At 38.8% G+C, this 13,773-nt stretch overlaps 1 protein-coding gene across 25 annotated transcripts in view; it reads left to right on the top strand.

Moving 5' to 3' along the window:
* Window positions 1-13,773, top strand: part of LOC144058703 (protocadherin gamma-C5-like) — a 252,513-nt gene that overhangs the window by 131,108 nt on the left and 107,632 nt on the right. The window contains exon 1 of one of the 25 annotated variants that reach the window (XM_077577092.1): window positions 1,442-4,037. The exons of 22 other annotated variants lie outside the window; for them this stretch is intronic. In XM_077577092.1, the coding sequence (XP_077433218.1) occupies window positions 1,590-4,037 (2,448 nt within the window). In that variant the 5' untranslated portion in view covers window positions 1,442-1,589. Of the gene's footprint in view, window positions 1-1,441; window positions 4,038-5,435; window positions 8,008-13,773 lie in introns of those variants that run through there. 2 more of the 25 variants (XM_077577104.1, XM_077577095.1) reach the window with 2 other exon arrangements.

Genomic DNA, 13,773 nt, shown 5'->3' with positions numbered 1-13,773 from the left:
GTGGCTCAGGGTGTAGAGACGGTCGCTCAGTAAGCAGAAGGTCGGCTGTTTGATCTCCGCTCTCCACTAGTTGTGTGTTGTGTCCTTGGGCAAGAAACATCACACATGTTGCCTCCAGTGCTACTCACACTGGTGTATAGAAGATATGAATGTTTGGTGGTGGTCGGAGGGGCTATAGGTGCACACTGGCAGCCAAGTTTATGTCAGCCTGTCCCATGCAGGGCAGCTGTGGCTACTTAAGTTTTTTTACTGCCACCACAGTGTCAATGTGTGAGTGCATGAATAATGTATCCATTCCACTGTAAAGCGTATTTGAGTGTCTAGAAAAGCGCTATATAAATCCGATGCATTATTATGAATTAGACAGTCATCCAAATATGGTCGTTATTGTTGGAGGACTTGTTGAACTAAACACTTTTATTTAGGAAAAAAATAGTCAAGAATAAGGTGTGGCCCATTTTGAAAAAATAGTGACTAACCTTAAATAATATCAAAATTGCACAAAATTAGCAAGACCACAAAAATAGACTCTCAGGAGGAAAATTACATTTGCAAAAATATTTTGTATACTTGCGGTGTGAATTAAGAAAGTGTCACATTTCAGTAAGATGCATTTTGAACAGGCTTCTGTCTCTTTTATCTTTAATGTACAACAATAAACATTAGAATTAGGTGTCATATTTACCTTTAGTTTTACAGAAGGTTAAAGTTCAATGCACGTGATTAGTGCTTTTCTTTAAAAAAATATAATAATAAATTATAGGTCCCAACAATAAATATAGCCCATGTGTATTTTTAGACATATACATATATTTATAACATATTTTTTGTCATCCGATGCCCACAGTTTGGAATCCATAATTTAGGACAATAATTCATAAAGGCTCAAATAATGCAGGTGTATTTTTTTTATTTAAAAAAAATCTATAATATGTTAGCATTTATAATCTGCATAGCTTTCATCTGTTAAATATTCAACAAAAATAAAGGTTTTGAGCTGCAATGTTGCTGTCCATGGTGCCCAAGTCTCGACGGGCCTTTATTCTTACGTTGCCAAGATCAAGATGACAGCCCAGACTCCTTTAAAAATCAGAAGATCATAATTCTGTTAAATATTAATGAGTAAAGCGATTGTAGTTTGTTCTGCTGTGCTGTTGTGATCCATTTTTTTGTAAATGCTTATTTTATGTCGACTGTATTATATTCAAGTAAATTTAGTATTATTTCCTTACAATTACACAATATTTTCTGTTCATATTTTCATCAAGTTGAAGTTTCGCTTGCATCTTTAAAGAATTTGTTTCAGTTTGTCTGCTATGCAGAGCCCGTTCTTACACGTTTTAGACTCTAAGAGACGCTGTTGGCTTGGATATGACTTTCCATGTGTTGTCGTCATGCAGTCCTCTCGACTAGTTACGAGGTAGGCTATACTGGAGGAGATTTTGTGTCTTTTGTTGGCGGAGAGGGCAAGTGAAAGAACAACTGTGCATGCGTGCTGCAGACTATTTGCACGTCAACGTCAATTTTGCGAGCAGGATACAGATTATTTAAGCAAAACATAACACAATTTTCTTTTTTTTTACGTCATCATGGATAATATCGGACCGCTCCCTTTCCCATTCGCAAAATGGAGGTTATTTTATGGATGGCGACGGCAAATAGGAACGCTCATGTTGCTGCTTCGTTTGCTCACCACGGTAGGTGGTCAAATTCGTTATTCTATTCCCGAGGAGATGAAAAAGGGATCCGTGATTGGAAATGTGGCGCAAGATCTTAGTTTGGACATGAAGAGACTCAGTGCTGGACGCGCCCGCATCGTGACGGGAGGAAACATCCAGTACACGGAGCTGAAAACAGACAAAGGGCTCCTGCTCGTCAACGACAGAATAGACAGAGAGCATCTTTGTAGAGATGTGACGCCATGTAGCTTCAGTTTTGAGATTATTTTAGAAAACCCGTTAGAACTGCATAGAGTCATGGTTGAGGTTTTAGATATAAATGATCATGCTCCCGTCTTTGCAAGTAAAAACAAGGCTCTCATATTTGAAATAAGTGAATCTGCTGCAGTAGGAGTGCAGTTTCCACTGCCGAGTGCAGAGGATGAAGATGTGGGGCAAAATGCGTTGCAAAATTATATTTTGTCCCCAAACGACAATTTTATATTAAATCAGCATGCAAATCCAGATGGCAGTAAATATGTTGAAATGGTGCTCCAGAAGCCTTTAGACAGAGAGCGACGTCCCCATTTGTCATTGAAATTAATTGCAGTTGATGGAGGAACACCGCAGCGATCTGGTACTGTAAATATAGAAATAAATGTTTTAGATGCAAATGATAACCAGCCCGTATTTAACCAAACGGCCTATAAAGCCTCTGTAATGGAAAATGCAATAAAAGGAACTAGTATTATTACGGTAAATGCTACAGATGCTGACAGTGGTTCAAGTGGGCTCATTAAATATAGTTTATCTAAAATGAAAGGAAGTACAACATATATATTTGATATTGACGAAAACACTGGCACAATTTATGTGTCTGGTCAAATCGACTATGAAAGGGATAGAAAATATGAAGTGAGGGTGGAAGCAAAGGATCAAGGTGGTCTGACAGGGACCAGTAAAGTTATATTTGACGTTATTGACATAAATGACAATGCTCCAGTTATTAATATAATGTCATTTTCAAGTCCTCTGTCGGAGGATTCACCTCCTGGTACGACAATTGCCATTCTGAGCATAAATGATGTTGATTCTGACAAAAATGGACAAATTAAATGTTCAATTGATGGGAAACTTCCTTTTAAACTGGAGACTCCTTTAACAAACTATTACAATTTGATTTCAGACCAATATTTGGACAGAGAATCTGTTTCAGAATATAACATAACAATTACAGCAACCGATCTTGGAACGCCTCCACTTTCTAGCTCTACAAAATTACATCTTAGAATGTTAGACGTGAATGACAACGCGCCATTATTTGACAAAAGTATTTATTCTACTTATGTTGCAGAAAATAATTCTCCTGGCATTTCCATATTTGCTGTCACTGCTCGAGATGCTGATTGGAATCAAAATGCGAGAATATCTTATCTTTTAGAGGACACTCAGATAAGTGGCAGTCCAGTTTCCACTTTTGTTTCTTTAAATTCTGAAACCGGTGTTCTCCGTGCAGTTCGATCATTTGATTATGAGCAAATTAAACAAGTAGACTTGGTGGTCAGGGCACAAGATGGAGGCTCCCCTCCCCTCAGCAGCAACGTGAGCGTTCGCTTGGTGATCCAGGACCAGAACGACAACGCCCCTCAGGTCCTGTACCCGGTCCAGACGGGCGGCTCGGTGCTGGCCGAAATGGTGCCTCGTTCGGCAGACGTGGGCTATTTGGTGACTAAAGTGGTGGCCGTGGATGTGGACTGTGGGCAGAACGCCTGGCTCTCCTACAAAGTGCACAAAGCCACAGACAGGGCGCTGTTTGAAGTGGGCCTCCACAATGGAGAAATAAGAACTGTCCGCCAAGTGAATGATAAAGATGCTGTCAAACAAAGACTGACTGTTGTAGTGGAGGACAACGGGCAGCCCTCTCGTTCAGCTACAGTCATTGTTAACGTGGCGGTGGCGGACAGCTTCCCTCAAGTGCTGTCAGAGTTCACTGACTTTAGCATGCACGACAAGGAGTACAATGACAAGCTGACTTTTTACTTAGTCTTGGCGCTGGCTGTGGTCTCCTTCCTCTTCATCACCTGCTTGCTGCTCATCATATCAGTCAAAGTGTACAGGTGGAGACAGTCCCGCGTCCTGTACCATTCCAACCTGCCTGTCATTCCGTATTATCCTCCACGATACTCGGATACTTTGGGGACTGGGACTCTTCCACATGTGTACAATTACGAGGTGTGCAGGACCACTGACTCCAGAAAAAGTGACATGAAAAATATGCAAGCCATGAGTCAAAGTTTAGTGAGTGTGGATGGAGCTGATGCTGACACGCCGCATGACAACAAGCAGATGTCAGGAGAGTTTTCTCAGATGTCAACCTTGGTGAGTCAATATTTCACAATTATTTCCCTATAGAGTCGATATGATCACAATTCCCAAGTGGTTCTTTTTGTTGGGTCTGGGATCCAAATGTTTCACATTTTCATTTAGTCCCATGCATCACAACACACTCAGAGTAAAACGAAAAAGGTTTCTTAAATAGTCAAGTATATACGGTTAGTGTGCACTTTGAAAAAAATAATGACAAACTTTAATTAATATCAAAATTGCACAAAATTAGCAAGACCACAAAATTTGACTTTCAGGAGGAAAATGATAACTGCAAAAACATTTTGTAGGCTATATGTATAAAATTACAGTGTGAATTAAAAAAAGTGTCACATTTCAGTAAGCTGCATTTTGAACAGGGTTCTGTCTCTTTTAATCTTCAACGTACAACAATAAACATTAACATTATGTATTATAGTTACCTTTACTTTCAACAGGCGCTGAAAGTGGCATGTGGTGAGTGCTTTTCTTTATAAAAACAAAAAAATCTAAATTTTGGCCCCAACAATAAATAAAGCCTGCATAAGTTTTAAATGTAGCAATGGTTTGGAATCCATAATTTAGGATAATAGTTCTTAAAAAGGTCAAATGTAGGTGTAATTGTTTATTTAAAAAAAAAAACTATTAATATGTTAGCTTTCTGGAGGAGAATTCATTTATAATCTGCATCGCTTTCAACTTGTTAAATATTTGACAAACACAAAAGTTTTGAGCTGCAATGTCGCTGTCCATGGTGCCCAAGTCTTGACGGACAAGTCCATACTTCCAAGTCCAAGATGAGAGCCCAGACTGACATTGCAGTGCTACATTCTTACAGGACTCCTTTAAAAATTCATCAAAAATGTTGTTAAATATATACTTAATATTTAGGCTATATGAATAATTATAACTCATGAAAATTAACATTTTTATCTAATGATTTGAATGAATGATTATAGCAATATTATTGACCTAATAATAATAATAAAAATAATAATAATATAGTTCACCAAATGCATCTTTAAAAAAAATCATAATTTTGTTCCATCTTAATGAATAAAACGATTAAGTGTAGTTTGTTCTGTTGTGCTGTTGTTATCCATTTTTTTAAAGGGTTATTTAATGTCGACTGTATTTTATTCAAGTACATTTATATTATTTCCTTAGAATTACACGTTATTTTCTGTTCATATTTTCATCAAGTGGAAGGATTACCTATTCACTTGCATCTTTACACAATTTGAGTCAGTTTGTCTGCTGTGCAGAGCCCGCTCTTACACGTTTTAGACTCTAAGAGACGCTGTTGGCTTGGATATGGTTTTCCGTGTATTGTCGTCATGCAGTCCTCTCGACTAGTGACGAGGTAGGCTATACTGAAGGAGATTTTCTGTCTTTTGTTGGTAGTGAGTGAGAGAGAAGGAACAACGCTGTGTGCGCTGCAGATTTGGATTGTATTTCTTTTTCTTGCTTGTAAACGTCGAATTGGTGACCAGTTAACGGATTATTTACCCAAACGAATAATTGCTCTTTTTTTTGGCGAGCCATGGACAACAGCGGACCTCTCCAGTTTTCATGCGCAAAATGTCGATTATTTGGATTGCGACAGCAAATAGGAATGCTCATGTTGCTGCTTCGTTTGGTTGCGGTAGGTGGTCAGATTCGTTATTCTATTCCGGAAGAGATGAAGAAAGGCTCCATGATTGGAAATGTGGCGCAAGATCTCGGGTTGGACATGAAAAGACTCATTTCAGGGCGGGCACGCATTTTGACGGAAGATAACATCCAGTACACGGAGCTGAAAACAGACAAAGGGCTCCTGCTCGTCAATGACAGAATAGACCGAGAGCAGCTTTGCGGAGATGTGACGCCGTGCAGTTTCAGCTTTGAGATTATTTTAGAAACCCCAATCGAGTTGCACAGAATAATTGTTGAGGTTTTGGATATAAATGATCATGCTCCCGTATTTCTAAATAAAGAAAAGGCTCTTACATTTGAAATTAGTGAATCTGCTGTAGTTGGAGTGCCGTTTCCTCTACCGAGTGCAGAAGATCAAGATGTGGGACAAAATGCGTTGCAAGATTATATCTTGTCACCTAACGACAATTTTGTACTGAATCAGCATGCAAATCCAGATGGCAGTAAATATGTTGAAATGGTGCTCGAGAAACCTTTAGACAGAGAGCGACACCCCCATTTGTCATTAAAATTAATTGCAGTTGATGGTGGAACACCACAGAGATCTGGAACCATAAACATAGAAATAAATGTGTTAGATGCAAACGACAACCGGCCAATATTTAATCAATCAGAGTACAAAGCCTCTGTTATGGAAAACACAGTAAAAGGAACGAGTATAATTACGGTAAATGCTACCGATGCTGACAGTGGCTCAAATGGACTCATCACATACAATTTGTCCAGAATGAAAGGAAGTGCTGCAAACATATTTCATATTGACAAAAACACTGGTACAATTTATGTGTCTGGTGAAATAGACTATGAAAAGAACAAAAAGTATGAAGTGAGAGTGGAAGCAAAGGATCACGGTGGGTTAACTGGGACAAGTAAAGTTATATTTGATGTTATTGACATGAATGACAATGCTCCAGTTATTAATATAAAATCATTTTCAAGTCCTCTCTCTGAGGATTCACCTCCTGGTACAACAGTTGCAGTTCTTAACATAAAAGATGCAGATTCTGATAGAAATGGACATATTAAATGTTCCATGGATGGCAAGTTTCCTTTTAAAATTGAGCCATCTCTTACAAATTATTACAATTTAATTTCAGATCACTATTTTGATCGAGAATCTGTCTCTGAATATAACATTACAATTACCGCCACTGATCTCGGAACGCCTCCGATTTCTAGTACAACAAAGCTGCATCTTAGAATCTCAGATGTGAATGATAATGCACCAATATTTGATAAAAACATTTATTCCGCTTATGTCGCAGAAAATAATTCTCCTGGTGTTTCCATATTTACTGTCACTGCTCGAGATGCGGATTGGAATCAAAATGCGAGAATAACTTATTTGTTAGAGGACACTCAGATAAGTGGCAGTCCAGTTTCTACTTTTGTTTCTTTAAATTCTGAAACCGGTGTTCTGCGTGCAGTTCGATCTTTTGATTATGAGCAAATTAAACAAGTGGACTTGGTTGTCAGGGCACAAGATGGAGGCTCCCCTCCCCTCAGCAGCAACGTGAGCGTTCGCATGGTGATCCAGGACCAGAACGACAACGCCCCTCAGGTCCTGTACCCGGTCCAGACGGGCGCCTCGGTGCTGGCCGAAATGGTGCCTCGTTCGGCAGACGTGGGCTATCTGGTGACTAAAGTGGTGGCCGTGGATGTGGACTGTGGGCAGAACGCCTGGCTCTCCTATAAAGTGCACAAAGCCACAGACAGGGCGCTGTTTGAAGTGGGCCTCCACAATGGAGAAATAAGAACTGTCCGCCAAGTGACTGATAAAGATGCTGTCAAGCAAAGACTGACTGTTGTAGTTGAGGACAACGGGCAGCCCTCTCGTTCAGCTACAGTCATTGTTAACGTGGTGGTGGCGGACAGCTTCCCTCAAGTGCTGTCAGAGTTCACTGACTTTAGCATGCACGACAAGGAGTACAATGACAAGCTGACTTTTTACTTAGTCTTGGCGCTGGCTGTGGTCTCCTTCCTCTTCATCACCTGTTTGCTGCTCATCATATCAGTCAAAGTGTACAGGTGGAGACAGTCTCGCGTCCTGTACCACTCCAACCTGCCTGTCATTCCGTATTACCCGCCACGGTTCTCGGATACTTTGGGGACTGGTACTCTCCCGCATGTGTACAATTACGAGGTGTGCAGGACCACTGACTCCAGAAAAAGTGACATGAAGAATATGCAAGCCATGAGTCAAAGTTTAGTGAGTGTGGATGGAGCTGATGCTGAGCCGGCACATGTAAACAAGCAGATGTCAGGAGAATTTTTTCAGACGTCAACCTTGGTGAGTCAATATTTCACCATTCTTTCAATATATTGTATTAGATTAAATAAATCAACAGTTTTCATAGAAAAAGGTTTTTCATCAGGTCTCACCCTGGGGTCAATAGTTTTTTTACGTTACCTTTCAATCACAGCCACTTAGAAAGACATGTGTTTTATTTTCCAAAAATATAGTGTTTAATATCACTTATAATTTGAAAATAATATACCTATGTAATTTGAAATGGTAATTTCAGATCTTGTTATAGAACATGAAGCAGACATTATCCCAAAAAATCTACGTTTTGGGAATATGAGTTAATTAACCTGTTTTTATCCATTTCAGTGGGTGGCGATTTCGTCAGTTGCCGTTGACTGAATTAAAATGACATCACAGTTGTTCAAGGGTTAGGTAACCAATCACGGCTCAATCTGATTTTTGTGTTATGCCATGTGACATTCGCAAATTGAGCTGTGATCGGTTACCTGAGTCTTGAACAACTGTGATGTCATATTAAGTCAACAGCAAGTGGAAAAATGGCCGCCCCTTGAGATGGATAAAAACGGCTTTTTTTCGCAGTTTTATCTATATTCCACGAACACAATATTAATCAGAATGTTGAGACTAGCAGGGCCACATAAATAGAACACATATTTGTGAAGAAAAAAATTCGCTTGATTTCCCTTTAAGACTACTGTTTAATTGAATGTCAAAATTGTGCAGAAAAATAAGAATAAACAATTATACATCTGTTGAGAAACATGACGATTGCAGTAAAATGACTTAACTATAATGTAAATAATATAAAATAGAAATAGCATATATAACGTATATAGACGGTGTAAATTAATAAAGAAGTGTCAGAGTTGAGTACATTTAACACAACTTTTTTTCTTTTAATCACCTCTTCACTACAATGAACATTTAGAACATTGTGTCCGTCAAATAACAGTAGAAGGAAGTTACAGGAGCACTGCATGCTGACCATGCTTGTCTTTTAAAATTGAGATATTTTAAAATAAAAGTGAACAACAGTGAAAAGGGCAGATCGGGGATGATAGTCATACTTTTTGTTTGAGTACGTGTAATTCATTGGCTCTTTGTGCTAAAAATCTCAAATTTGTATATGTGGTGCCCATATTTGTCTGCTATAAATGACATGCACTTAGATTTCTACTACACCATCACAGATTATGTAATGTCATGTTAAATACAAAGTGGTATGTTGTTAAAACCTGCCCCAGTACCTGGGTGAGTTGTAACACTACATGGGGATGGATGTAACAATTATATTGCTTAAAAGAGATCCATGCTAATACATTTATGGAAGCACTTTGCTGAATAATAAAGGAGGAACCATAAACTTGTTAGGCTACAATAATAATAATAAAATAACGAATCAAAAGTACAAAATGAATACAATGAAAATAACAGACAGCTCCAGAACAGACAGTTTGCAACTCAGAAGCATGAATCTTAACCAGTAAGCATAAATTGGAAGTGGGCATAGACTATAATTTATGATTCATTTCTGATTGGTCAAACTAAGGGTGTTATAACTATCCCTTTGTTACAACACTCCCTGGCCTCCCCTATTTGAAAGAAAGAAAGAAAAAGAAAGAAAGAAAGAAATAATTTCATCTTCCGACAACCACCAGCGCGCAAACCAGCCTCATTTATTCCAAGGACATTTTACGTAATTGTAAAAACGAAAAATATGTCAATATTTTGACAGGTAATGATGATATGGAGTTTCGACATTTTTAAACAGTTGACAAAAATATATAGCCTATTTGTGTTTCCGTGATATTGCAATCGATGAGCTGCAATGTCGCTGTCCATGGTGTTGGAAAGGTTTTCTCATGCCTTAACTCAAACGCTGAGACAAACGCTCCACTATACCAATGCAGCATTGTTGCAATACTTTAAAAAGTCTCAAAATGAGTGTTGGACAAATGTAATTGTTGACGAATGTATTGATTTGAATTCATAATAATGAACAGCAAAATTGTGAAAATACTTTTAAAAAAACACAATTAATAATAAGGCTATGGACAACTGTTTTAATAGTAGTGGTGATTATAATAATAATAATAATAATAATAATAATAATAATAATAATAATAATAATAATAATAATAATAATAATAATAATAATAATAATAATAATGCACTGCACCTGGCGCATCTTTTTTAAGTTCTTCTGGTAACCTTCCTTTGAATAACTAATTTTACACACATGCAAATGTAATTGATTGTTATTGTTCATCGTTTGCAAAGGCGTTACTAATTTCCATTTTATTTTATTGAAACATTAGTTTCCTGAGTAATGCACAATATTTTCTGTATAGGGCTACTTCCATATGTGCTGTGCCTTTCAACGTTGAGTGCAGTCCATTTCCTTTTTCTTTCTTTTTTTTTGCTGCAGTGCCCGTTCTTACACGTTTCAGACTCTAAGAGACGCTGTTGGCTTGGATATGATTTTCCATGTGTTGTCGTCATGCAATCCTCCCTCTTTACGAGACACTGAAGCAGATTTTCTGTCTTTTGTTGACGGTGAGAGGAAGTGAACGGACAACGATCTCCGCCTCACATTTATTTACGTGTAAAGATCTGAGCAGGGAACGGATTATTTACAAATTACCAGGACATAACGTTGCTCTTTTTTATTTTTGACATCATGGATAATCACAGATATCTCTTTTTCACGTGCCCAAAATGGAGGATGTTTTATGGATGGATACGGATAATAGGAACGCTCATGTTACTTGGTTTGGTAACCAAGGTAGGTGGTCAGATTCGTTATTCTATTCCAGAAGAAATGAAGAAAGGCTCTGTAATTGGCAACGTGGCGCAAGATCTCGGTTTGGACATGAAGAGACTCATTTCTGGGCGGGCGCGCATTTTGACGGAAGATAACATCCAGTACACGGAGCTGAAAACAGACAAAGGGCTCCTGCTCGTCACTGACAGAATAGACCGAGAGCAACTTTGCGGGGATGTGACGCCATGCAGTTTTAGCTTTGAGATTATTTTAGAAAAACCAATAGAGTTGCACAGGATAATTGTTGAAGTGCTGGATATAAATGATCACGCTCCCACATTTCCAAATAAAAAAAACGTGTTTGAAATAAGTGAAGGTGCGGCAGTTGGGGTGCGTTTTCCCTTGCAGAGTGCAGAGGATCAAGATGTGGGGCAAAACACTTTGCAAAACTACATTTTGTCCCCAAACGACAATTTTATACTGAATCAGCATGCAAATTCAGATGGCAGTAAATATGTTGAAATGGTGCTCCAGAAGCCTTTAGACAGAGAGCGACGTCCCCATTTATCATTAAAATTAATTGCAGTTGATGGAGGAACACCACAGAGATCTGGTACTGTAAATATAGAAATAAATGTTTTAGATGCAAACGATAACGAACCCATGTTTAACCAGTCAGCATATAAAGCGTCTGTTATGGAAAACACGATAAAGGGAACTAGTATAATAACAGTTAATGCTACAGATGCTGACAGTGGGTCAAATGGACTAATTTCTTATAGTTTGTCTGAAATAAAGGGAAGTGCAGTAGAAATATTTAATATTGATGAAAACACTGGTACAATCTATGTGTCTGGTCAAATAGACTACGAAAAGAATAGAAAGTATGAAGTGAGGGTGGAAGCAAAAGATCAAGGTGGTCTGACGGGGACCAGTAAAGTTATATTTGATGTTATTGACATAAATGACAATGCTCCAGTTATTAATATAAAATCATTTTCAAGTCCTCTCTCTGAGGATTCACCTCCTGGTATAACAGTTGCAGTTCTTAACATAAAAGATGTTGATTCTGATAAAAATGGCCAAATTAAATGCTCAATTGATGGAAAGCTTCCATTTAAACTGGAGAATTCTTTAACTAACTATTACAATTTGATTTCAGACCAATATTTTGATAGAGAATCAGTTTCAGAATATAACATAACAGTAACAGCCACTGATCTCGGAACACCTCCGCTTTCTAGCTCAACAAAATTACATCTTAGAATTTCAGATGTGAACGATAATGCACCCATATTTGATAAAAACATTTATTCTGCTTATGTCACAGAGAATAATTCTCCTGGCATTTCCATATTTGCTGTCACTGCTCAAGATGCTGATTGGAATCAAAATGCGAGAATATCTTATCTTTTAGAGGACACTCAGATAAGTGGCAATCCAGTTTCTTCTTTTGTTTCTTTAAATTCTGAAACTGGTGTTCTGCGTGCAGTTCGATCATTTGATTATGAGCAAATTAAACAAGTGGACTTGGTGGTCAGGGCACAAGATGGAGGCTCCCCTCCCCTCAGCAGCAACGTGAGCGTTCGCTTGGTGATCCAGGACCAGAACGACAACGCCCCTCAGGTCCTGTACCCGGTCCAGACGGGCGCCTCGGTGCTGGCCGAAATGGTGCCTCGTTCGGCAGACGTGGGCTATCTGGTGACTAAAGTGGTGGCCGTGGATGTGGACTGTGGGCAGAACGCCTGGCTCTCCTATAAAGTGCACAAAGCCACAGACAGGGCGCTGTTTGAAGTGGGCCTCCACAACGGAGAAATAAGAACTGTCCGCCAAGTGACTGATAAAGATGCTGTAAAGCAAAGACTGACTGTTGTAGTGGAGGACAACGGGCAGCCCTCTCGTTCAGCTACAGTCATTGTTAACGTGGCGGTGGCGGACAGCTTCCCTCAAGTCCTGTCAGAGTTCACTGACTTTAGCATGCACGACAAGGAGTACAATGACAAGCTGACTTTTTACTTAGTCTTGGCGCTGGCTGTGGTCTCCTTCCTCTTCATCACCTGCTTGCTGCTCATCATATCAGTCAAAGTGTACAGGTGGAGACAGTCTCGCGTCCTGTACCACTCCAACCTGCCTGTCATTCCGTATTATCCGCCACGGTACTCGGATACTTTGGGAACTGGGACCCTTCCGCACGTGTACAATTACGAGGTGTGCAGGACCACTGACTCCAGAAAAAGTGACTGTAAATTGGACAGAGCTGCTAGTCAGAATGTGCTGGTCATGGACCCCAGTTCTGTAAGGACCTTGCAGATGAGACAAAGTCAAAAGAACATCCTGGATGAACCTGACTCTCCTTTAGAGGTTAGTTCAACATAATTTGTATTTTTGTCCTCAATAAGAAACAGTCATATAAGAACATTTTAATATGTATTTTAATTTATTTTATTCGATATAGCCTATCATTTCAATACATAATCTACTTCTTAGTATGCCAATATAACAAATGGTAACATTTTCAGCACCAAGGACAGCGTGCTACTCGTTTACGAATCCCCCCTCTGTATCATATTTTCCATTCCAATGCAGTGGTAATATATGACATAAGTCCACGTTCTATCACTTTAACGACGTTTCACATAAGCCCGCTTGAATGTGGGAAGTTTGATAATTTTTTGTTTTTGTCTTGGCTAGAATTCAGGTTTGTTTTTAGCTTTGTCATATGCAGTTGAGATAAATGTTTGGGGAAGTGTTTATTTGTCCTTCAATCTGACTTTGAAATTAGCGGCTTTTCTGAATTTGTGAAATGTGGATATAAATACTCTGAAAAGTTTTGCAGATATAGATATCCTTAAAACATGATAACTCACGTGCGTGAGGCATAACTTTGGATGCCATTGTATGGGTTTATTGAGCATATATTGAAATAAAATCCCCTGAATTTTAATTTGCTGTAAACCAATGTGTGGGGGATGTGGATCCAGTGGACCAGGTACAATTAATATGTAGTCTTGTTGTTTAGTGGA

The sequence above is a fragment of the Vanacampus margaritifer genome, chromosome 10 (assembly GCF_051991255.1).
Source record: "Vanacampus margaritifer isolate UIUO_Vmar chromosome 10, RoL_Vmar_1.0, whole genome shotgun sequence".
NCBI classification, from domain to species: Eukaryota; Metazoa; Chordata; class Actinopteri; order Syngnathiformes; family Syngnathidae; genus Vanacampus; species Vanacampus margaritifer.
Note: the sequence above shows the minus strand (reverse complement) of the source record. Positions and strands in the feature narration are given on the sequence as shown.